Source organism: Eretmochelys imbricata, chromosome 3, assembly GCF_965152235.1.
Source record: "Eretmochelys imbricata isolate rEreImb1 chromosome 3, rEreImb1.hap1, whole genome shotgun sequence".
In the NCBI taxonomy this organism is placed as follows: domain Eukaryota; kingdom Metazoa; phylum Chordata; order Testudines; family Cheloniidae; genus Eretmochelys; species Eretmochelys imbricata.
In genome coordinates, this window is record NC_135574.1 from 116140792 (window position 1) to 116167815 (window position 27024).

At 39.8% G+C, this 27024-nt stretch overlaps 1 protein-coding gene across 1 annotated transcript; it reads right to left on the minus strand.

The window, feature by feature from the left end:
• Window positions 1-803: 803 nt before the first annotated feature.
• On the minus strand, window positions 804-27024 carry RGS17 (regulator of G protein signaling 17). The gene is made up of 4 exons (XM_077811799.1): window positions 26906-27024; window positions 7447-7536; window positions 5225-5459; window positions 804-992 (listed from the first exon to the last, which is right to left on the minus strand). The coding sequence occupies exons 1-4, from the start codon at window positions 27022-27024 to the stop codon at window positions 804-806; spliced, it is 633 nt and encodes a 210-aa protein (XP_077667925.1).

Consider the following 27024-nt stretch of genomic DNA (forward strand, 5'->3'; position numbering starts at 1 on the left):
TGTACATTGAAAAACTTTGTTCTTATAACAATTAAACAATATCAGCGCATAAATCGTGTCACCCAGACATGGATCCCTTTAAGTGGTTTGTGCTTTCTTTTTTTTCTTTTTTTTCGACATTGCAGACGCTAATGAAAATGCCAGTTTTGGCAGTGAACAACCAGAGGAATCCCCACTTTGATTTATTTTAAATAAACAGTGATAAATAGCTCTTTTTCCTATACAGAAATGTTGGCTTCAAGAAGTCAGTGTATTGTACTCAGTAGAGCATGTTGAATAATGCTACATGTGAAAAATTGGCTTTTTTCTGTGTTAGTGATGTTAAAAAAAAAAATGCAAGCCCCTTCCTGGTTTGCTGCAATTATTTCTATGTACCATAAGACTGTATTGCACAAAAAAGTTCTTAAATACAGATATAATTTATGTTATTGAATTAAATATTGCAACAAATAATTGGTATGTGAAGCAATTTTATCTTGCACATGCAGTGTGAGGATACACAAGGAGACTGTTCATAAAACTACAAATACATCATTGCAATCTTGACTGCAGTTAAGTGAAAGGAGTGTGAAACAAACGTATTTTTGGCAAATCCATCGTTCCCCTCCCCCGCAAACTCAAGCAAGGAGGACCTTGGTAAAAATGTAGACAGAGACCACAATATGTATTTGTTTTCTTCACAGTAGCCTGAGTAGTGCTAAACTGTAGTTCTCCAGGAACTCAGCGCCAGATGTTATTAAACTACTTTTATTCCCTCCCACCCACCACAAAAAAACCCAAATTATTTCATCCAAAAATTAGAACTAAGCTTCAGAAGTAGAGCCTACAGTACTTTCGATGAGAGACTTGTACATCTGAGAGTTCAAAAACCTTGGGAAAGAGTCTCTGTGCATTAAGGTGTATATCTGAAGTTGGGCATCTTCATACATGTGTGGACTAGGATCCAACAAGTTTCTGTTGATCACTTCTCGCACCCGAGAGTCAAGACTAACCTGAAGAGAATAGAAAGAGATGTCTGTTAAACAACAGATTTGGAAAGGGCCATATAAATATCTATATTTCATAGATCTTCCAAAAAAAAAAAAAAATCTACAGCGCACCAAGAGCTAAGTTTCCTTTTGTCAGTTATATTTTTTGTGTACTCGGCTTCTTCAAAAGTCAATTTTATACAAGTCTGAGTAAAACTACAATCTAAGCCTACCAAACACATTTTGATTTGCCCTGCTGTTTGTGTTCACATGAGGCATTATGAGACAAAGATGCCATATCTCACAGCAAAAATGCAGGGCAGTTAAAGCTATACATTAACATGGATCTCTCCATATATATTTCATTTTACATTGATCATTTTACTTAGTTTTTCCAAACTTAAAGATATTCATCCTTGGAAATACTGGATGACTCATTAAGTGGCTGAAATGCTTTCTCCTAGTAGCTTTTGTTCAGTCTTCTGAAATTTTCTGCTTACTGTACCATGGTTGTTGGATTTTTTTGTTTTATTTTTGACACTATACTTACTAGTCACAAATTGCCAAAAGTGTTTTGTTTTTTTTTATTGTTGTGCTAATGTTGCTATTAGTCTTAAGTCTCATTTTTTTTCTTCTGTTCAAGGCCTTTTAGATTCTGGTAATTTCCTCTTTTAGGCAATTTTATATTCATATTTAACTTGGTAGCAATTTTGCAATTTCCACTTGAATTTCTGACATATTCCTTTTGTAATGAACTCTGACAGCTAGGAAGGACAGAGGCACATTGCCCCTGATGTTCTAGTAAAACACAAGATTCATATCAGATTAAATAAAATATGGCTACAATAGGGAAAACTAAATGGGTCCAGTTAGGAAAATATTAGTTGTGGAGAAAAAAGATAGAGCATGGATATGGAAGAGCCAAGAACAATTCGTTGCTTTGATCCTTCTATTTGAGCCACGCAATGAACTTCAACGGACCTATGCTATTTAGATCAGCTGAGGATCTGGCTCTATATATCTGCACTTTACCCATATTAAAAAAAAATTATATTGTCCAAATATATTTAGTCCATATAAACCCAAAAGCAGCAGCGACACCCTGATGTTAGAAGGCCGTTAAAGGTGTATGGTTAAGCATTAAAAAAAATCAGGAATGAATATTGCATATGCACTGCAATAAAGTCTTTAAATATATTACCAAATACAATACTGGTATAGTTCAGACAGTAAGCAAGTTTTCTGTACAGCCTTACGAGCTACATGTAGCACCTTGTATTTTTTCCATTTTTTGTGTGCTTGTACTATTGTCATAATAGTCTAATACATCTTGATTGGCTTAATCTTTGTATAGAGTAAGTCCTCTTCTCCAAGAGGCATTCTATAGTCTAATCATTTGTTAATCACAAGGCACTATTATGATGCCAGCTTAACTGCAAATATCAGATTCCTATGTATGCCAGCAAGTTTTTCCTATTACTTAATTTATTTACTCTGGAGAATATTTTGTCTTGTTTACTATGTACTTTCATATAAATGGCTGTTGTGAACTCTCTCCTGTCATGCACACAGCACTGTGTGATGCAACATGCATAGCTAAAGCTGTAGACAAGATAGTGTATTGAATTATAGTACTGAAGAAGCAGCTGCAAAGGGCAGTATTGCAGCCTTGGAATTTGCTTGGGGCAGATTTCAACTCCTGACCAACTGTACTTCTCTATCCTAGACCTGAAATTCTTAGCTTTAAGTGATTTTCCTTTGGGTGATTTGCCTTTGAGTGCATGAAGTTAACAGCATTAGGGTCTCATTTTATGCAGCTAGCAGATTAATCCTCTTTGTTAGAGAAAGTGGCATCAAGTAGTCCTTATTGAAGATATTTGCTGGTGAGTGTTCTGGTGAAAATTGGTTGAGTTTATAGAATTTTAAAAAAGAGTCACCTTTCACACCTGTAGTCTAGTTTGTCTAGAATTTTCTCAATCACCCTGTAAAGTGTGCAGGCAAAGATGACTGCAGTTTATATGGATAACTGATTGCTGGCTGTGACACTCTGTATCTTGGGGGAACACCCTGCACCTCCACATTCATATGATTGTGTGGTATCCAATGCAAAGTTTGTCATGTTGGGTGTCTTCAGAAGGCTCATGATGCACTGAGCATTGTTGTTATTGTAATATTATAGGTTGTAATTTCATGTATATAGTTATGAGGCTGAAAATGTGTCCTCCTGGCTTAAAACAAGCCCAGGCAAAACTCTCCAGGAACAGAGGGGCAGTTCACACCTCATCAGGGCATGTATGGGACGAACTCAGCCCAGCCTCACAGGAACAAAGGACACTGGCCTATGCAGCAACAAAGGATCTGTTGGACTCTCAAGGGAGTCACCCCCCTTCCCTTGGTCAGTCAGGGACGATGATGAGGTAATGCTCACCTGATCCCGAAGTGGAGGGGAGGGGGAAGGGACAAAGCCAAGAGGGAAGAAAGAACATGATAAAAGGGAGAGACGTTTGCCATGCTCTTCCTTTCTCTTCCACCTCCATCTACAGACGTCACCACCAAGCGACTGAAGTGCTGATCAAAGGGGAGAGCCTGGCTGAAGAGCAAACAGCCAGCCTGTGGTGAGATGCTAAGTATGTAAGGGCACTGAAAGAGTTAAGATCAGCTTAGAATGCGTTTTGCTTTTATTTCATTTGACCAAATCCATTTTGTTGTGTTTTGGCATATAATCACTTAAAATCTATCTTTTGTAGTTAACAAATTTGTTTGTTTATTCTACCTGAAACAGTGCGTTTGGTTTGAAGTGTGTCAGAGACTCCTGTTGGGATAACAAGCCTGGTACATATCAATTTCTTTGTTAAATTGACAAACTCATATAAGTTTGCATCAGCAAGTGGGCATAACTGGACAATGCAAGACAGAGGTTCCTAGGGTTGTGTCTGGGACCAGAGATATTGGTTAGTGTTATTCAGTTGCACAATCCAAGCAGCTTTCATGCCAGAGGCTGTGCGTGAACAGCTCAGCAGTGGGGGGTTCTCACAGCAGAGTAGGGTAAGTCTGGCTCCCAGAGTCGAGGATTGGTGTGACCTAGCAGATTACCGGTCCAGATAACACCAGGGGAACTTCACACTGGTCTACACAACCTTTGCACTAAAGTGATTTGTAAACAGCTATAGTTCAGACAAACCCATAGCAGCATAGGGAAAAGGATGCATAGTAGCTGGGGCAAAGGTTCCCAGCCCACATGCCCCATCTAAGTGATTTCAAGAGGTCCCCTGCTTGCCTCTTAAGATCTACAGTAATGACAGGAGATGATTTGGGATAGCCATTGAAACTGAAGGGCATCTGCATGGAAAACTTTATGTACACTGAGCATGAAATTTGTCACCACTTTTGAGCTATTAAGCATGATGAAACTCAAATGCTACAGCAGACCTAAAAGCTGGAGAGAGCTATGGGCTACATGATGGCTTAGAAAGCCATCTGAGTATTAATAAGTGAAAGAGAAAAACATTATTAGCTTACTATACTGACAGTCGTATCACTCAAAAGCAACATAACATACTACAAGACAGAAGAAAGGCAAGATAATGACAATGGAAGCAATTACCTCTAGAAACCATCTTGGAGGATAAATGTATAGGGCTGAGTCCTCAGCTGGTATAAATCAATATAGCTCCATTGACTTAGAGCTAGAATGGTTTACAAAAGCGGAGGATCTTGTTCAAAGTGTAGGGAAAGTAAAGGAACTTATTGTACTTGACATGATCCAAGCATTTATCTAAAATATTGAGAAAAAACAAACAAACCCCAACAATGATTGCAGGACATCACTCCACACACAACTTTTTAAGTATTATTAGAGATTATTCATGAACATGTCCCATGGCTCCATTTCCAATTAAACACCAGGTATGGGATGTCACAGTTGTTAATTGGCACCATCTCCTCAAGCCTTCTTCCCTGGCTTACTCCCTATCTCTAAAAGGAATTTTCCACTACAAAAGCAGAGAACAACATACCACTGCTGGCCTTGTGATCACTGAGCCTTGCTTCTTTACCCAGAGATTTGAGAAGCTGGAGTGAATGGTACCAAATGCCCCCAACCCCAACTCTGGCCCCTTTTCATTGGCTGGAGAGCCTCAGTGTGAAGAATCTGTCTGATCTAGCACGTCAGGTATGTTTTCTGACCCCACCACATGAACCTGTAGCCCTGCCATCCTTGATTACAGCAAATGAAAGTTCAGTATTTCCAGCTTTACCTCTTTTGGTGAAAGTATAGAAATATAATCTTCATATATAAGCCTCGCCTTTTCTTCAATAACTTTCTTGTTCTGTTCCTTCTTTAGGTCTTCACACGCAAGCCAGAAAAGCAGGTTCTCTTCGCTGTACTCTGTTCGAAGAAACTCTCTGAAAAGGTTCCTACCAGCTGGTGTTTTCATCATCTTGTCAAAATTCTGAGCCCAAGACATAATTTCATCTGCAGTAGGGTTTTGGCTGCAAAAAGAAAGTATCATTAGAATATGCTTCTGTTTTTGTAACAGTGTTTACATACATTGGGCCAAATTCTCCTCAGTTACACTGTAGTCAAGAACTATGAAAGCAATGGGGCTTCAGTCATAACTATAAAGTTTTGCACTGTGTTCACCTCTGTATTCATAATCCCAATAGCAATTAAATTTGTCTTATTTTAAGAGGCAGGGTACCCTGGTTTTCTATTGATTTTTTGCTAATGTTATTTGTTATCCATAAAACTCAAGAATAAAGTGACATACTGCAAAGACACAACAGAATTTAATTACTGCCTCTGTACTTAAAGGAGATTGGATTCTGAATGGTTGATAATGGATTCTCTTTCAAGGCTGGTTTAGGTGACATCTGATGTCACTGCTTGCTTCTGAAGACGCTACGACAATCAGGTGCATCTGCATTATTTGGTTCAGCAGGGCTGAGAAGAACAAAGAGGTCCTTGACAGCCAAGGGCATACTAATGAGGCCCAACAAAATACCAATTGAGAGATATTTTAAATTAGCATATGTCTCTAGTACCTAAGAGTTGGTAAGCTTCCCTTTGTTTGGTGCTACAGATCTGAACGATAATCTATTAGTACACGATTTGATGGGTAACACCAGATGCTACTGGCAAAATTGGATACAGAAGAAGGGGAAAAAAACCCAAACCATTCCCACCTTTAGAAGAAAGCTATTCCCAGTTTGTTACACTTTAAGCACTGGATAGGAGATCAGAAGACTACATTGTTTAATATATAAATTATAAACTTGAGGGTTAAGTCGTTCAAGTTATTTAACTACTATTAAATTTAGTTAAATTTAATACTGGGTACTCATTCTGTCCTTCCTGCACGATGGAAGCCTCTGAAAGTTCCAGTGTTTAAGAGCTTTTGAGTATACGTGTCACACAATAAGCAGTATTCAACCATATGTCTCATGCTCAAATCCATTTACTCAACCTTTATTTTACAAGCAATACAGGATACATAAGTTATTTAATATTTATACTTCCAGAAAGCTATCCTGAGCAAAATGGGTATAACTTTTTAATTAACCAATACAGACTCCATATTTTCTGTTTTGTCAGTCAGCGATAATTTCTTGGACTCAGAGGCCAGGATTCTCTTCTCAGAATGGTGAAAATAAGAAGCAACTCCACTAAAGCTAAAGGAGTTTGTGGCATGGATACATGCAGTGTCCACAAGACAGCACTTCCAGGAAGTACAGAAACAGGTAGAAGTAGGATAGAGAGTCTGGAATTTATTCAGACTTTAGGGATTGAGTAGGGCATTGAATCTGGTTTCATCCATTACGTTCCTTTTTTGTAACCATTAACTCATTGCTCTAAAACTGGACACTCCTTGCTTCGTGAATATTACAGTCTGGTGAAGATATTTGAGCAAGATGGCACTATGCCCCAGAGTTACATTAATTTAAGAAGAGAATAATAAGCAGAATCTCAAGTTCAGTAAGTTAAAGCTAAAATCCTTGCTTCAGCATCTATTCCAAATAACTCAGCTGGATGCTAGGGAATTTTGCAGAGAGAAGGAGAAAAATTCCCGCTCCCCAAGGTCTTGGAACAGCAGCAGTTGCACTCCAAGTTGGAGCAGCAACTGCATAACCCTTGAATTTGTGTATATGGAAGGAGGGCCAGAAAATATGTAGTGACAGTTCCTCCACTCCCATCTTCTCTCCTCCCCACATGTTTGGGCAACAATATTTCACAACCATTATTTAAACAATTATTTTTGTAGGTAAGATAGGACTCGGAATGCCTTTACTCGCATTTCATCGTCATGTCCGATTTTACTGCCTTTTATCCAAAGATTTAAGAAGGGAACATCAGATAAGTTCCTAGAAGCCTCAGATCAAGTGAGGTTCTGATATTACTTACAGTTGAGTTAGAAATACAGACATTTGATTTACTGGATAACTATTGTGAGCACTGGAAGACTTAACGTGAGAAACTTACCATTCCTCTATGACTTGGATACTCTCCATTTTGGTTGTATGTGTTGGCCGTCCTGCATTGTCCCCTCTATCTTCATTCCTAACAGTGAGGCTGCAATGTAGTACAACACTTTATTTTGTCTAGAGAAAGTTAATTTAAAATAATGACTGTAGCAATGCTCCAATGAATGGGGTATGTATATATTTAGGGCTATGTTTTCCAAAGTGATTTCACTCCAGCTTCTAAATATGAACCCAGTTTTGGGAGAGTTTTTTGGTCACAAATTTTTGCATGCCCCAGAACTCAGACTAGGAGGTGAAGATGCTATTTCCATATGCAATTTACTATAAGTTCATAGTTGTGCTCCCAAAGACTGGCATAAATTTAGAGGTCACTTTTGGAAAGATTGCCCTAAGTGGAGTCAGAATAATACTGGTAACAAGTAAGAGGAAAGGAAGAAAAAAAAAGAAAAGGGAGAGAGACTTTATTGGGCACTTATAAAAATGCCCCAGCAATGCTGGGGATTCATTCATTCTTTGAGGAACAAGATTTCCCCTACATTAAGATTATGTTGTGTGGTTTCAATTATAAGATTTAGCATGTAGCTGTCCCATAGGAATCCTTTCCTCTTTAACCAAATTTGTGAGGACTCCTGGACACATTACTTTGAAAACTGACTTTTATTTTTAATGTATTGCCAACTTAGCAAATAGTGAGCTAAATGGATCACACTTCATTAAGTGGTAAGCCCTTTTGTCCATATGCCAAGTACTATTAGTTTTTCAAACCGATAAAACGTATCGGTTTTTCAGTAGAAAGACTTCCGTTAGCCTTCTGTAACTAGGAGCTGAGAGAAGAATGACTTTCCTTTTCTAAAATAAATAAATAAATACATCTTCAAAGCTAGATGAAAATGTAAAAAAAAATCTTCAAATATTTGTTCCTGTTTTGAATCTCATTTGCTTCATTTTTCTTTGCTTTCTATGAACATACTAGCAGGTGAAATTTCGAGCAGGAACATTTACAGAAACAATGAATTGAATACTGGAAGATGCTTACAGGAAGCAAATTTTGAATGGCATCAATATTTGCATGGGAAATCTGATTGTAAGAGTTAGGCTTGGGAACTGGAACATACCACATGAACAGTTTGTCCAATGGAAAAAAAACCAACCAATGTAGCTCAGATTTTGAATATCAAATATCCACAATGCCCCTGATCATCTTATGTAGCTGCATGTATAAAAAGTTTAAATAAAAAAGTTTCTCCCTCTTCGACTGAATTGAGTACCTTCCATTCACACTGAAAGAGAAATCCAACTCTGAGTCACTCTAACTGTAAATAAGGTTTCCCTCCACCCCTTCTTCACTCAGGTGCGTGATCAACACTTTTATCATCAGTTTGGCAGCGCTTATAAGTGAACTCAAGGGCTCTTTTAAAAATCCAAAATACAAAATTCCAAATATTGCAGATTACATATTAAGACTTAAACATTACAAAGATATACACTTTCAAACAAAGCTGCTTGAAATCAGTTGCTTCTTCACTTACCTGCCAAGACCTGAGTTCAGGCCCTTGGTTCTGCTTCCCCTGTTACAGCGTAGGAATGCAGCTCCTGTGCTGCTTAAGGTGTTAGGATGTCATCAACTGCTGCAGGAGAAACAACACATCCTGAACTCTGGGGTTGGCAGGTAAAAAGCCTTTTCCATCTCCTTTTGACCCATTTCCTGTCATTCTATAAAGGGAGCACCCACCAAAGCCAATGGGAGTTCCTTGTATAGAACAAGAACAGAATATGGACCATCCACTTTTTACATCTTGTAATCTTTAAGTCCACACGTGTAACTGCTTGGGGTTAGTTTGTACCTGGTTAGAGCACAAAGGTTTATTGGGGGGGGGGGAGAAGATGTCACAAGAAGCTTCCCTCCCTCTGTCATGGCCCCTACACTCCTCTAGATCCCAGGGACTTCAGTGCCCCTGTGGTCACAAGTCACTCCATGGAGGAGATACAGAAAGGCAACTGGCAGCTCCCAGAGAACTCCACTGATTGGTGTAGGGTGGAAGCACAAAAGGATCGTATAACAGATGTGCTCTGTTTTGTGCTTCTGTGAGGGATTGTACCCAAGGCACAATCCTTCCCAAAGCTCCCCCGGGGACAATACAGCTTTGCATCACAGACATAATCCTGCTTGCTAGGTACATCAAGCCCTTATTAATTTATGATTGCAAACAGTTTTTTAAAAATAGTTAAAGCATTATGATTCACCACATCCTACTCATCGTATTCATGCAATTTTAATGGGAGCGCGCGCGCGTGATGGGTAAGACGAGGAAAATTCAGCCCAAAGAGAAGGAAATGACCTGTCTTTTTTCTTTTGCGATGTGAGCAGTAGTTAAACTGCACTGAGCTCTTCAGCTGCCTCAGGGCTGAGCCACTCCAAACCACCCACACCCCAGGTTTTAAATGGGGCTCTAGGTTTCTCAGCCGAGAGGTATAAGATTGTACTTAGTTTAAGTAGATATTTGGGGTCAAATGCTGCTTGCTTTGCTCATGCAAAGCTTCTGCTGAAGTATGAGAATCAGGACTGGCTACTGAAGTTGGAAAAAAATGAATAGGGTAGTGAGTACAAAAAAGAAATAGGAACCTAGACACCAAAGCTGTTATTTATCAGAGCAGTAACTGGGACAGGAGCTCTATATTTTTCAGATTTACACAGGTGTAACTAAGAACACTGTTACTATGTTATTGTAACCAGGTGATTAGGCTGATGTCCTGCCCATTCATGGCTGTCATCAATTAGTATTTATACATGCATGATCTCAGTTATCATCTCCAAACAGTTAAGGTATTTTTGAAATCACTACATACCCATCAATGCACATTCTATACCTCTATCAACATAAAATAAGGAAGTTATTAAAACCCTTTCCCTGGTGTCATTCAGTATGCTGCAGAGTATATGGAAAGTAGACGTCAAACTAAGAGAGCATTGTCTAGTGCCATGGTGGGCAACCTGTGGCCTATGGGCCGCATGCAGCCCACCAGGGCAATCTGATTGTGGACCACAAGACATTTTGCTGATGTTGACCACCCATAGGCACGGCCCCGCGCAGCTCCCAGTGGCTGTGGTTCGCTGTTCCTGGCCAATGGGAGCTGCGTGAAGCGGCGGGCCTCAGGGACGTGCTGGCCGCCGCATCCCACAGCTCCCATTGGCTGGGAACGGTGATCCGTGGCCACTGGGAGCTGCGGGGGGACGTGCCTGTGGATGGTCAATGTCAGCAAAATGTCTCATGGCCCTCAATCAGATTACCCTGATGGAAAGCAGGTTGCCCACCACTGGTCTAGTGGGAAAAGCACTGGAGTGTCAAGAAATTCGTATTTTATTCCCAGTTCTGCAACCTGGCGCAAAATCCTATCACCTCTCTGCACCTGTTTCCATCTCATCCTTTGTGTTGTATGTTTAGATTGTAGGCTTTTCATGGCAGGGGCTGTCTCTTACTATGCATCTGTATGAGTAGCAAAATGAGACCCTGATCTTGGTGGGACCTCTGGACACTGCTGTAACATAAACAAGAAATTTATCCTCACTGCGGCCTAAGGACCAGATGAAGCTGATGGAACTTACATGCATCCAAGGACAGAATTTAACCCGAAAACTAGAAATCAGTGTTGTATACATTCAGTATCAAGAATAATGTATATTCTCGGCTAAACTTACTGGGGGCAGACAGACATTCTGACATGTTTCTCTGTAACCTGTTTGTTCTCAGGTAGTGTCTGTTTCTCTGGGGTTAAAATTCATAGTATTCACAGACACTTCCTGCTGCTGGGAAGTCTAATTATCACAGAATTAAGAGACTGGGAAAAAAAGACGGTAAGGTCATAGATATATATATTTTAAAGACAGACGGGACCATTGTGATCATCTAGTCTGACCTCCTGTAAAACACAGGCCCTGAATTAATTTCCACTTCAAGTCCAATAGCTGTGGTTGAACTAGAGTATATCTGTTGGAAAAAACATCCACTTTTAATTACAAAAATCACAGTAATAGAGAATACACCACTACCCTTGCTATGTTTCTCCAATGGTTAGTTACCCTCACTGTTTAAAATATTGCACCTTATTTCTAGTTTCATTTTTTCTAGTCTCAGCTTCCAGATGGAGACCTTTGTCCTCCAGTTAGTTACTAGTTCCTGCATTGGCAGGGAGACTAAGAACTATGCCCTGTAGCAAGCAGTAGCGATGGAATGGTCATCCCCAAATCGAGACAAAACTGAATACATCTCACAAGTGACTAGGGGCCAGATTCTGAAGCCACTGGAGCTAGAGATTAATGTAGTGCCATGATATTGCAGTGCATATGAGCAGATGACTATTGGCTTTTTTTTTTATACAGTAGAAAAGAGAATTAATACGTTGTCTGGCACCTTACTTGTAAGTCAGCTGGAAGTTTTGAGCCATAGGCTAGTGAAAACTGGGCAGGACAATGTTTATTTAGGAGCAGAGAAGCATGACAATGTTGCTCTATTATATGAAAAGATCACTGAAATACTAGTAAAATCCATTGACAAAGTTGTATAACTATGAATGATACAGCCAAGCAACCTCCAAGCTATGTTTACAGAACCTAGCTTGTCAATAAACCTCTCTCCTACCTCCCTATTGATCTTCGCCAGAAATAAACTTATCTGCTTGAAATTTCACACACTCAATCTTATACAGTGATAGATATTTTGCTTTTGAAAGTGAGAGGCCATAAGGAGAATACCAGTATTAGGTTTAATTCATTTAATATTTTCTGAACTTTTTTGGCTTGTCTCAGTTCCCAAGACCTAGAGACTCCATGTTTATTTGAACTTCATAAGAATTGGTACCCAGTGCTAGTTTTTTGGGTATAGAGGGTTATGGGTATAGAGAGGTTTCTAAGCAAGATTTAGAAATTAAAGTTAGTTCATGCATGCACTTTGGGCTCTGCAGTATTAAATCCTCATGCTGGCTTTTATGGGACTGCTGAAGCCTGCAGCAGCTGAATGCCAACTCTCTGTATCGTGCACCACGTGGTTTTTTAGAACTCTGTATGGTGCAGCTACTCTGGTGCCAGCTTCAGAAAGCTCATGTTAGAGCAGTTCACATTCTCTTCTAATCTAGGTGATGCATGTAGAGATACTTCTCAGAACCTGCCCCTGTTTTCAGTTGCTTATAACTTTGTAAACTTTAACCATTCGAGCTGAAGTTTTCCATTCTGAGTGTCTGCCTCACACTGACTTTTCCTGGAAAGTTTCAGCAAAAAACAGTTTCCCCAAACAATTACAGGGGAAAATATATATTTGCCCATGTTAAAAAAAAATCCTACAATCGTTTCACTGAGAAGCTCTGGCACCTCGGTACGTTGAAACAGGAACTAGAAGTTTAGTGGGTTGTTGATGGTCGGAAATTCCTCTGGTGTCAGGGATGTGCCTTTTGCATTCTGAAAATATGCCCCCTTTGGGGCAAATTGTGAGCCTCTGAAAATTTAAGTTCAGACATGCTCAGTAAAGACTTGTTAAGAGTTCAGCAGCTTAATTTTCTGGAGGGCCTATCTGCACTGAGCATGAGCCAGCTCCTGACAGATCCCACTTGCTGACCAGACTGTGCATGTACCATCCTGGGCTGAGCGAGTCTCTTCCTGTAGTTGCTGCTCTGGAGACTGCAAAAAAATCTGCTGGATTTTAATAGTCTGAAAACTAAACTAGGAAACTTCACTCACTCACTAGGAGGACAGCTGAGCAAAGCATTTTTTAAAACAAAGTGTCATGTATTTCACTCCTGATCAGTTATTTTTGCTTAATTCTTCTCAGGAAGGTCTCTTTACAGGTTATATATTTAAGCTGTTCAGCTTCTTCCCTCTTAACATGAGGTTACCAGTCAGGATACTACCCTTTAATGTACATTCAAGGGCCAAACACTGATGTCCATGATCACTTGGGTCTGTGGCTTGTTGTAGTTTTGTACATATATGTTTTGTCTTCCACAATCACTAGTGTATTATTCAAAAAGGCTTGTTGGCCACCTGCTAGAAGACAGCAATTCAGACAGTGAAATATGCATGAACATGCACATCACCATGAACAGGCAAGGCAGTCTTCAGCATGCAGTTAAGAGTCTCCATGATTTTTAGAAAAGTTTTATAAACTTTAATGGTCACCTCCTACTAGGCAAAACCTAGCAGGTAGCTTGAGGCAGGTTTCATTGTATTAGCATGCAATTAGTTTTGGCTCATGTTCCCTGAGCAAGCTCTCAAATATAATTTGACTTACTCTTCTCTTCCCATTGAGGATAGTGAGAGATTGTCAATTGGCTTCAAGGAGAGTAGGATCATGCCTTTTATTTCTACATGTCAAACTGAAGTATAATCTCTATTGGATACCTCCTCACCCTAACAGAACCCACAAAAGCAAGAAGTTTTGTTGAATTGTCTTCCTAAACCTGGGGGTAGGGAGGGGTAATGTGGTCTTGCATGAGATTCTGCAAGTCTTTCAATAAACTAGTTACAATGGAATTAATAGAGGAGAGAGTTTTAGCCTTTATTGTGAATTTCCTTGATTTAGACAGTGTTTTAGTTTTAATATGAAGTCGTGTTGGTACCATATATTTGTTATTGCAGTATACAATCTATGTACTTCTATAGAATATGAGTTTAATAAGAGTGTAGGGAAGAATATATTGCTCTGTACATTCATATGCATTTTCCTACTTAGATAACAGATATTTATATTATAAGAAAATCTGGTTTTAAGTGGAGCCTTTCATACTCTCAGCATCTCAAATCCATGAAGATGTCATTAGATGCTGGTGGTGCTGCTGCCATGGAGGCAGACACAGCAAACATTATGCACCAAGCTACAGTTAGCAGCCGTAGTATTAGACTGTATTTTACTAAGGAACTTTGATCAAAACTCTGAAATTCTGTCTCTTCCCACCTCAGCTCTGAATGTGCTCTGGAATCTCTCTGCTGCCAAGATAGCCAAAGATGTGGAGAAGGGACCCCTTTCTCTGTAGTATGGCACCTCTACACTCAACTTGGTACCATGCTGTCAGGTATGAGCCTAGGTGCCGATGTGGTACAGCATCCTAATAGTTTGTTCTACTTAGAAATATGCACTTATTTTCAGGTTTTGATGTTGTTTTTCCATATGTGCCAGTATATTATTACTTCTTGGACTTCTGGCTAAGGGCAATACGTAGATAAATACTTCTCTGATGTACTGTATTTACTGAGGGACAACCAGTCCTAAATGTTCAATGACTGAGGGACAATCTCCACTCATTGCTATATTTGCTTTCTACAACCAACTCTCTGTAAAACTTTTCATGACTGATGTATCCTAATATTTGGATGCTGACACCTAAACTGTATAATTAAATTTATCAATCTACGTTTGGGTTATTGTTGATTATGTACTATATGTATTTTATGATTTTTAAAGCACACTTTGTACTTTTGAATAATTTAAGCCCTATACCCAGATGTACCAATGCAATTCCCTCAACCTGTGCATTATATAATTTTAACATTAGCTTTAATAAAAATTCAGATTGAGAGTTTAGTCTTTTTCAGGTAATTTACAGTCACTATGATCATGTTTATAGAGAAAGATTTGAGTTAAATGGTACAGTTTGGGAGCTATTTTAACAAAATTTAAATTAAGAAATACCTGTTTCTCCTGGGTAATGGTGGGAGATACATTTTGAGGTCATTGATGACAAGTGTGAACTTGAGGACATACAAAAGCACACAATCATTTTAAAAGGTCTAGTGATACAACACTGTCCACAAGGGGGCTTTACTAAACCCTGCTTATTTCCTAGTTGTCTTTCTCCTCCCAGAATTTCATAGTGAACACTGATGGAAGGAAAAAATTTTCAACGGACCTCAATCATAAAGAAATCACACTGCTTTCATATGGTATTTACAGCAGAAGCTATTAAATCAATATTTTGGAAACTTTTAGTCTTCTCTCAGAAAAAGCATCCTATTTTAGTCTCAAATGTCGAGTGCACTTTAAGAAATCCACTACCGCAATCTGGTGTGCTAAATCCTCTTATCACTGATTTTTAATGGAATTATTCTGGTTCTATTTCACTACAGCAGGGCTGGCCTCTGGTTCATGCCGTAGGCAAATACTGGCCTTGGGGTGCCCTTACCGTACTCTGATCCCTGTCCCACCAACTCACCAAATCAGTCCACTTGTCTCCCTGTCAGTTTCATTTCTTCCTTCAAAATATTGTTGCTCTTTATATTCTGTTGCGTGCAGTGGGTATGTGTAGTTTCTAGACATGCCCCAGAGACCTTAGTACTGACTGCAGCTATTCTACAAGTGATTAGTATATTTGAAAGGCACAAAGGCACCTGTCGTCTAGGACCCAGAGAACTAGAAAGGATACTAATTTAAAGGGACACGAAGTGAACAGAAGCTTCACCATCAGAGTGGTTTGGAGTAGTCTTTTGGCAGGTGACTTTAGTGATTCCAATGCTATTCCAACAAGTGCACACTGGGTCTCAGGGCTCTGCTGCCTTACACTTTGTATAGCCACTTACATTTGCTTTGCACAGGGTGAGTGACTATCCAAGGAATAAGGCAGTGGAGAATTGGAGCCCATTAGCAAGTTGCCAAGCGCATGACGAGAGTTAGCTTTGCTAAGGCCACCAGCTTGTTACTCTCTTGTTGCTTCTTTCACAATGGGGAGATATGACAGGAATGTTCCTGCTAAGCTCTCATAGTTTTATTCAAAAGCATTATTAAGTTTTTGGCTTAGGGAGTCTATGTTTTTTATAAAGATTCCTATTATGATATTGAAGAATATACTTCCTTAATAAATAGGATTAAACTGATTTTGCACAGCATTGCATTCTATTTTGTTATGATTTTGAAATAACAGATTAAATGGTTAAGACAGACTTTCAGTCTTCCACTTCCAGAGATACATATTGAAACCTCCCGTAGGTCACCTACAGAGAGGAGCATATAAAATAGCCACCACACAATTTAGTACAGATAGTCTCTAGCAAGACAGAGAGGTTCAAGACCGGATAAAAGCAGAGGTGTTGCTATTTAGGACTGAGGTGCATTGGCAGAGTTAAGTATGAGTGTTTATACACCTGCCTATACTCTTTTCAAGGCAAATTAGGGATGTTACCCCTTCATTTTCATTCAACCGTTCATTTTTTATTTATTTTTAAACACACTGCTGGGTTGTGATCATCACAGAAGTCTGTATGGATATAGAGAGAAGTTTGCACTGTTTCACAATGGACTTTAATTGCTATTTTTCAAATTTTCCATAGAGCGAAGAGCCCAGTCTTTGAGCCAGCATGTGCTCCCAACACAGAGATGTCAAAGGGAGTTGAGGGCACCCAACGGAGGGGGGTAGTACCAGTACCTAGTTTATAATCACGAATGCTGCCATCTGGCCACGCGTTTGTATTTTTGAATCATATTAAGATGACTAGATAAGACTGTCATCTCCTTTTTTCTGCCTTGATGAGTGACTGGCCTACTTTTAACAGAAGATTCTTCATCTTCTGGGTTTTATCTACTAGGAGTTAGCCTACAAAGACTCATTTCCATGATCTATCCTCATTTTTTATTTAAAAGCCCTAGACATTTATTCCTGTTTCAACTGACATTTTAAACCGATTTGGAATAATACATAGTTACATGATAAACCTTTACCAGTTTGAAGCTATGCTGCTAACAAATTGACTGGAGCCAGTACCTCTTCCCTTTCAGTTAGGAACCAGTGTCTTATTTGGATAAGAATTTCTCCTGATAAAACTTAAATATTTAATGTCCTGTTATATGCCACTGTTGAATAAAATGGAAAACTTACAAAAATTCCCCTTGCTCCTTTAAGGTACCATACAGAGTGTCCTAGTTCCCATTTTATTTTCAACTTAGGCCTATGTTAAGCCTCTCCCCTTGCAGCAGTTTTGTGTTTTTTCCAGGGTCTAAAGTCAATGCATCTTTGTGTAGCTATATAAAAGTCAGATGTGAAAGGAGAAGACAAAGCTTCTTCACAATATGTTCTGGACTGACATGGGGCCAACACTCCTACCCCCTGAAATTCACACGAACTGCAATGTGAGCAGGACTCAGGTGCCCTAGCTCTCCAGTTTCTTTTCCAGCAACACAGCTTTGCTCATCTGTCCTGGTGACAGAAAGTCCACCCGTGGCAGGACCCCCCCCCCAAAAAAACCCCAAATCAAATAACTCACTCTTGTTCTGAAGTTATGGTGGAATAGTTACTTAAGTAGTTAAGTAATGCACTTGGTACCCAAGTGAACACCCATCCCTACCTTGTGTAATCATTTACACAAGAACAGAGTGGGTATGAAGTACTACCAGTCAGAATAGTACCATTTTACACCCACATTGCACTGGTGTAAGTGACAATAAGGTGCTGGGCAATGATCTGTCATTTTCTTGGGTGTTATCTTTGAAGTTCTTCAGCCCAGATCTCTCTCTTGCTTAAATCACACATGAGAAGTGTTTGTTAATCTCAGGCTACTAATTGCTGGAAGTTTGCCCTTCTCATTAAACCAGAACACATTCTGGCACAGTATATCAGGCAGGGCCCAGGTCCAAAGGTTTGCAAGGCAGATTGCGATGCCCTAGGAGAGTTGTGTAAACAGTGTGTACAGAGCCACCTGTTTCTAGCCCTGTTACAAGCACTAAATCTTCATAAGGCTCCAGTAAAATCAGAAGGAAAAATCCTTGCCCCTGCCGAATGATGATTGAAGAGTGAGCATGTTTATTTTTAATGTTACACTCTAGGATTATACATGTTTTTCCCCCCTCTGCTGTTTCCCTTTGTGGTACCCTGTACCCTGTTGTGGTACCAGCTTTCTTTCTTTCTTTCTTTCTTTCTTTCTTAGGACAAGTGTTTGGAGTATTGCTTAAGTACCATTAATTTAACCAATTAAGGCACGAAAAGAGTACTCTAACAGTCATAATGTCTTCTTTTTGGTTGTCCAAATGCTGAAAGTTCAGTTTTCCCATTTTAAGTAGTTTGAAGAACCTTGAGTGGGGCCAGTTTTCAGGTGTTTCAAGTAGTTAAATCTCTGCCCTGTCCCCCAAGTCTTGTGATGCAAAAAGAGAATGTTTGCTAGGCAGCTCTGTCTAGTGACCTAGAAACTTTGACAGGTTTCAGAGTAACAGCCGTGTTAGTCTGTATTCACAAAAAGAAAAGGAGTACTTGTGGCACCTTAGAGACTAACCAATTTATTTGAGCATAAGCTTTCGTGAGCTGCAGCTCACTTCATCGGATGCATACTGTAGAAACTGCAGAAGACATTATATACACAGAGACCATGAAACAATACCTCCTCCCACCCCACTCTCCTGCTGGTAATAGCTTATCTAAAGTGATCACTTTCCTTACAATGTGTATGATAATCAAGTTGGGCCATTTCCAGCACAAATCCAGGTTTACTCACCCTCCGCCCCCCCCCCCCCAAACTCACTCTCCTTTGAGTTAATGGATCCAAAGAGAAGATAATTTAGAATATTGTCTGCACAAGAACATTTTCTGCATAGTGTGAGAATTAGGCCCAGATTGTGAGTTTTATTCAGATTTTACTGGTTTCATTGGGAATTTTGCTTGAGAAGGGAAGCTCAGGTGCACTCCCTTATAGTTACTCTGACACAGATCTAACAAGACTGGCCCATGGAGGTAAGAGGCATGAACTGAACCAGCTAAGCCCATTGTGACCTAGAATGAATTAATTCCCATGGAAGAAAGGTGATGTTTCCATCAAGGTATTAGACCTGATCAAAAAATGGAAAAAAAGAACTATGAACTATTCTGAGTTTGTTTAGCAGGGTTTGAAATGGAACAATTTCTATTCAACATTTTTTTAAAAAAATCGACTTCTCCCCTTTCCCCTCCCACCCCTAAAATGGAGTAATGTAATAAAATGAGTAGTGTCCAAATTTCTTTTCCATTCTAAATCTCCAAAGTCAGAAATGTTGACATGAGTGGTGCCTTTCCAATTTCCAGAAGAGGAGGGTTCGGGAGATACCTTCAGAAGCTGTTTGAATGAACGCTTTAAAAAACAGATAAGGCCTTTCAGCCTGGGAATTTGTATCAGGCTTCAGGACCAAGGATGGCTTTGTGGCTAGCTTACTCTTTCCTGGGGAAGCCATCTTAGAAGGTCTCCCAAACTCATGTTACCAGGTTCTCTTGCAGGAGCAGATCTTGGACCAAATCTTTTGGTTTTGGTGTTGAAGAGGGATTTGCAGACATCATACTTTGGCAGAGTATCTTTCAAAGGTGCAAGTTGTCCTGCTAAATTCACGAGGAACACCTTTTAAAATCCTTTAGATGCACCTGCCAACTTGGGTAAAACCTCAGCAGAAACCAACTAAAAGTAGAAAGACAGCTAACTTCCGTATATGTGTTCAGATTTATAATGTTTTGAACTATGCAATTTACAAATATTTATACTAACATGACAGAAAGGAGTTGGCTCTGTGACTGCTCTGCTAGGTGTTAAGTGGAAACAAGGGACTGTTAAAGAAAGTAGGTATGTAACGAGTATGTGTATTTGTTGGCATATAAGGATCCAATACCCTAACTGCCAACTATGGCTAAAAATGATTAGTTAGTATAAGAGCTAGGCATGCAGTTCCCACAGCGTGGAGGCAACACCAAAAAAGTTAATCTCCTGACAGGGTAAGTTAATCATCCTCAGTCTTTACTTGTTGTAAGTTTTGCATCTCTAGGGCCAGTCGAACAAATGAAGTGGTTTATGTTGGCTAAGCCTTTCATTTCTGGTTCTCCAGGTTTCTTGCTGTGCTACCACCATTCCATAGAGCATTAAGACATTCTAGCTACTGTACATTTGACAACACAGCAAGTTTGCCCACAAAGAACCTTTAACTATCCAAGAAGACAGACTATCCTTGCTGGGGATTCTATACTAAGAAGAATCAAATGAACATTCTGCAAGAGACAGGCATGCACTAGGATGATGTGTTCTTTTCATGGAGCCAAGACACGAGATATCACTCTAAGATTGGATGAGCTTTTGAAGTTGATGGGAAAGGATCCATTTGTGATGGTTCTTATCAGCACTAATGACAGTACATCTCGGATGACTTCAGGCAACAGATGACTTCAGGGAAGGGTGCTGAAGAAAAATCATATTCAAGCAATCTTCAGGGAGATCCTTCCTGTCCTGTGAGTGAATGAAGACAGAAGGCAGAAGATTCTGGAAGTGAACCACTGGCTAGGTAAGTGGTGTAGGGTGGAGAGTTTTGGTTTTGTGGAACATTGGTTTCCCCTCCTGCTGAGGTGGAGGCCATCCAAACTATACAGTCCCGTCTCCCCATAGAAGGTGGACCAATCTCCTTGGGGACAGGCTGGCTAGATAGTCAGGAGGGTGTTAAATTAACAATAAAAGGGGACGGTAAAAGGCAGAAAGGTATGAGCGCTCAATTAGCACAAAAATGAGAGTTGAGAACAAAATTAATCAAGGAACCAAAGGATATGAAGAGAATAAATTTTTTAATTATGTTCACACCAGTATTAAGAGCCTGGATAGCAAACGAGAGGAATTGCTCATTTATGAACATAAGTTTGATCAAGGTAGTTTCACCAAAACCTAGAGGGATGAGTCACATGACTGGAATGTTATAGCCATCCATTTTAACCGCTTTAGGAAGGATCAAGTGGGTAAAAGGATCAAGAGGAGGAACGACACTATGTCAAAAGTGGCATCATCTGTTTCCAAGTCATTGCTAACTCAGAAGAAAATGTTCTTGAATGCTTATGGATCAATATCCTAACAGATAAAGCACAAGATAGGATAGTAATTGGTGTCTGTTACAGACCATCAAATCACGCTAGGGAACAGGATGACCGCCTGCTTGCGCACCTAACTATCAAGCATAGGGGAAAAAAGCTGAGTGATTGGGGAGGTGGGATTTCAATTTGAGTAACATATGGGGATCTCATGCTGCCAGTATTAAAACATCCTTGGAATTTCTGAGTATTATAGATGACTATTTCCTAACTCAAAAAGCTTTGTAGCCAACATCTGTGATTTCTATATTAGACCTTGTCTTGACAGAGAAAGAGAAATTGATTACAGAACCAAACATTAATGGTAGTTTAGGTACAAATGATCATAATTTGATCACATTTCTAATGTGCAAAAAGAATAAAGTCCAAACTAATTATATACATTTGGGACTTTAAAATGGCCAATTTCACAAAGCTGAAATTAATTATGAGAGAAATAAACTTAGAGGAAGAATTTAAACCAGAAAAAGTGTGTGTGATAATTGTGAATTATTCAAGAACACTTTATTAGATGCCCCAAAAGCTATAATTCCACAATCAAGGAAGAAAGTCATACTGGTTAAAAACACCTAACTGGTTTAGAGGAGAAGCAAATGCAGTGATCAACCAACCAACCAAACAACTCAATTACATATATATGTATATAACAAATGGATGAAAGGGGAAGTTGGTAGTAATGAATGTAAATCAGAAGCCAGGAATTGTAGAAAATTCATATGGGAATCAAAGAGATACAAGGAGAATTTGATGGCCAGCAGAATTAATGACAATAAGAAGGAGTTTTTTAAGTATATTGTGAACTGAAAGAATCTTAACAATTGTATTGGTCCATTATTAGATGGAAATGGTAGAATTATCAATAATAATACCGAAAAGGCAGAATTGTTCAATAAATATTTATGTTGCGTATTTGGGGGAAAAACAGAAGATGTAGTCATATCATAGGATAAGATTCTTTCCAATCCAATAGTAACTCTGGAGGACATTAAACAGCAGCTACTAATGTTAGACATTTTAAAATAATCGCACCTAGGTAACTTGCATCCAAGAATTTTAAAAAGCGTTGGCTGAGGATCTCGTTGGACCACTAATGTTGATTTTCACTAAGTCTTGGAACACTGGGGAAATTCCAAAAGACAGGAAAAAAAACGAATGTTGCACCTATATTGTGAAGGGTAAATGGGATACTTGGTAATTATAGGCTCGTCAGTCTGACATCGATCCGGGGCAAGATAATGGAGTGGCTGATATGGGACTCGATTAATAGAGTAAAGGAGGGTAATAGAGCTGGTGCCAATCAACATTGTTTTATATGAAGTGGGTCTTGTCAAACTAACTTGGTATTTTTTTAATGATATTACAAGTTCAGTTGATAAAAGTAACCATGGTGATGTAATATACTTAGACTTCTGCAAGGCGTTTGACTGGGTACTGTGCAACATTTTTATTAAAAAATTACAACAAACACCAAATTAACGTGGTGCATGTTAAATAGTTTAAAAATTGGCTAGCTGATAGCTCTCAAAATGCAATTGTAAATGGGAAATCATCATCGAGTGGGTTTACTTCTAGTGGGATCCCCCAGGGATCAGTTCTTGGCCCTGCACTATTTAAAATTTTTATCAGTGACCTGGAAGAAAACATAAAATCACCACTGCTAAAGGTTGCAGATGACACAAAAATTGAGAGTGGTAAATATTTCAGAGGACAGGTCACTGATACAGAGCGATCTGGATTGCCTGGTAAGCTCTATGTAAGCAAACTACACATTTGAATATGGCTAACTGTAAATGCATCCATCTAGAGTGAAAGAACATAGACCGTACTTACATGATGGAGGTGAAAGAGTGACTGAAAGAGACTTGGGAGTCACGTTGGACAAAATCAGTGGTACATGAGCTCCCAGTGAGACACTGTGGCCAAAAGGGCTAATGCAATCCTTGGATGCATAAACAGGGGAACTCCAAGTAGAAGCGGAGAGCTTATCTTACCTCTGTTGGGCACTGGTGCTACTGCTGGTGGAATACTGTGTCCATTGCTGGTGTCCACAACCAAAGGATGTTGGTAGGTTAGAGGAGGTTCTGAGAAGAGTCCTGGGAATGCAGGGGGCTTAAATGATTAGAAAAGATACCTTCCAGTGGTAGATTCAAGGAGGTAAGGGGTGACTTGGTTACAGTCTGCAAGTATCTACATGGGGTATAGATGTTTAATGGTAGGCTCTTTAATCTAGCAGAGACAGGTATAATACGATCCAATGGCTGGAAGCTGAAGCTAGACAAATTCAGAATGGAAATAAAGCACACATTTTTAACAGTGAGAATAATTAACCACTGGAACTATTTACCAAGGGTTGTGCTGGATTCTCCATCACTGGCAATTTTCAAATCAACATTGGATTTTTTTTTTTAAGAGATGCTCAAGTTCAAGAGGAATTATTTTGGGGAAGTTCTATGGCCTGTATTACACAGGAAGCGAAACTAGATGATCACAGTGGTCCATTCCAGCCTTGCACTCTAGGAATGTGTTTTTACTTGGAGTGAAATGGTTAACAGAAAGGGACAGTTTCTCTCCCACCTCTCCCTGTAACAGCCAGCATTGACAACCCACACCAATGGTGCTGGAACACTTTTTATAGTGGGGGTGCAGAGAGTCAGCTAACTGTAAAGCAATGGTCCCCAAACTTTTTACCTCATGCCCCTCTTTACCCTGTCTGCGCCCCAGGCCCCCAGAGCTGGGGCCAGGAGTGGGGCCATGGCTCCGGGAGGGGAGGATGCAGATAGGGGCAAGGGGGCTGAGGCCACAGCTGGGGGCAGCATGGGGCCAGTGGCCAGAAGTGGAGCCCCGGGCAGGGGGCCAGCAGCTGGGCGTGGAGCCCTGGGCGGGGCCAGGAGCAGAGCCCTGGGGGTGCTTCAGCACTCCCCGCACCTCTAATTCCTGCCCCTATGACCAGCACCCTTTAAATTGCTAATGCTTACTACCACTAGACTTCCAGTGCTATTGGAAATAGCTTCCAAAATTAACAGGTGCCACTTATTTAAAAAATACATAGTTTAAAAAATATAACCCACAACATAACTAATCATTCTCAGAAGGTACACGGAATAGCTTTCTGAATAAAGACCTAATGCTGCTAACAAGTTCTCTATTAGGAAAGATATTATTTCCACAAACAAAGGTGTGGGTATTTGACTAAGTTGCTATGTAAACAGAGTCTTAATCCTCATTTGACTTTAACACTGGGTGGAATGAAAGAAAACTGAAATATCACATGACTCGCTAGGATATTTTTAGAACTGTAATGACTTGTCCAGAGCTGTCAGCTAATGAACTAGCACCTTGAACAGATACAGCCTTGTTATTGACAAAAGTGAAAGCATTCATTATAAGCTGCGCAAGCCATGCTCCGAGGTGGGCAAGTATTGTACTTATTTTTTAACAGCAAGGAGATTGAGGCACAGAGAGGGTAAGCGATCTGAATTGTCTAACGTCACACATGTTGCTGGCAGAGCTGGAAATAGCCAACAGCATCAGTACTGGCAGGTTCTATTAGAGCATTGTCACCAGTAATGAACCCAACAACGTCTCCATAAAGCCATCTGGTGAGATTCATAATACTCCAGATATAAGAACTGATGGAACTGGGGAGAGTCTGGGTAGGTTTAAGGCCAGCATAGTCTGTTATGATAATCTAATATGACTTCCTGCATAATATGGCTCCAGAGAATTTCTTGCCTGCAACCATAATCAGCAAGTCAGGTTTCTCATGTAGGCTTTTTATATATATATAAAAGCTATTAGAGACAGTGAGTGAGAGAAAGAAAGTAGCATGCTGGCTCCTTGTAGCCATAAACAAGCTCACAAGACAAATTCCACACCAAAACAAATATTTCATTTTGACTCAAGTTCTAAAAGGGCCAAAATTGCCTTTCAGAAATGACTCCCCCTCAACCCCTCCCACACCTTCTTTGGGCTTCAATCACAGATTCAGAAGTTAGAGATGGGAGACCCATTAGGTCATCATTCTGCCCGTGCAGGATTTATTTTCACCATTATATTGTTCAGGTTAGTTTTAAGAATCACAAGCAATGGCATTTCCACTACATCCCTCAAGCTAGCCTGTTAGACTTTACTTTTAAGATGGAAACTAGGCTTACCCAGTTCTTCATGCACAGTCAAGTCCACATTCAGAAAAAATGTCAGGATATGATCAGCAATAAACACTTCTACAAAAGCAGTTGAGAGTACACCCAACATTGTAATGCAATGATGGATCATATCTCAATTGACTATGCACAAGCTGTTCAAATGTATGGGAACTGCATACTACCCTGAAGGCTCTCCAAGGGAAACAAAGCTCTAAGGATGTGTGAGGAGAACTGATTATTCAAATATCTATCCCAGTGCAGCCTATAAAGATCCATAAGCAAAGTTGATACTTATGGCCCCGCATACCCTTTACACAGGCCAGAGGAGAGCAGAGGCAGCTCAGTGCTTGTCTTCACATTTGAGCCTTCAAGCCTCTCTGTGTTGTATGGAGTGAGCATATAGCAAGAAGCAGGATAGCTTCCTAATAGCATGTCCTCACTCACTCTTTCTTGTTCCCATGGATCCTCTGGTTCTGTGAGAGCTGGAAGTTTGTGCTGTTCTGTTCCTGCTCCTGTGGCAGAGAGGAGGACGTGGCAGGGAAGAGGTTCAGAAGAGGCTGTGCCATTGTGATATTTGGTACCCTCTGATGTGCATTTTTAGATGCAGGAAAAGGAGCAAATGGCTGACTTAAGTGTAAAATCGGAGAGATGTACACAGAATGGCCACTCCAAAAACACTCAGATGACTATATCTTTGCATAGGCCCTGAACAATTCTGAGAGTAGCTTTATGCTACATTAGGACTAGCCATGTGCGTAAAGTTAAGCATGTATATAAATTGGAGCCTTCTATATTACGGCAACAGACACCTTATACATACAGCGCAGCGAAATGATTAACTGAAGTTATTTCATAGACTTAAGCTTCAAACTCCGCAATCCAAGTGTTCCTTTAAGAATAGCTGAGTAGCAATGACTTTCCCTGCTAAAATAGTGCTTTTTGCTAGTTGAAAGATCACAGTGGAAATCCATTTTTTTAATGTTCTCAGACTAGAGAATTTAGTTAACAATTTATTAATTGAACAACTAAATTGCTGCAGCTCTATATAGTTCTCATTTCTGCCCATTTACCGCCCAATGAATGCAAAGACAAAGTGTTCTGAAACATTTCTTATAGTTTAGAGGGAACAATTTAAATACTAAAAAATACAAACTGAAACAAGAGTGTCTTAAATGTAAAATTAAGACATTTTCAAGATCATCTGCCCATCTGAGTTTTACACCTGCTACTTCCTCATTTTATGATAGTAACTTTGGAGAGGGGGCAAAATCAAAGTCGTATTTTCAATGCCCACTCCCTCATCTGTAACACAAGCGGTCCAGAAAGAGCAGAGAACTATTTAATAAAATTCTTGTGTCGAAAAATAAAGTCTGACTTTCAGCAGTGCGACTCTCAGAGAATTCCATACATTCCCAGCAACTGGCAGTTTTCACTCTCTTTGTTTACCTGTGTTGGATATGATACCAAGTACACTACGGGACATACCATGAGCAGCTGCAACAACAGCACCAACAAAAGCAACATGTGTTGTTGGGCCTTTGGTTTCCAGGTGCTTGAGACACGGCAGATGTTCCTTCATTTTGTGACTGCTGCCTTTTTCTCAT

Bases quoted from the DNA above. Each gene is read 5' to 3' on its own strand.
- RGS17 (XM_077811799.1), bottom strand. From the start codon at position 27,024: ATGAGAAAAAGGCAGCAGTCACAAAATGAAGGAACATCTGCCGTGTCT. The intron at 7,537-26,905 runs GTATGTCCCGTA...ACTACATTGCAG, and splicing joins TGTTGTTGCAGCTGCTCATG to CCTCACTGTTAGGAATGAAG. The intron at 5,460-7,446 runs GTAAGTTTCTCA...TTCTTTTTGCAG, and splicing joins ATCCAAGTCATAGAGGAATG to CCAAAACCCTACTGCAGATG.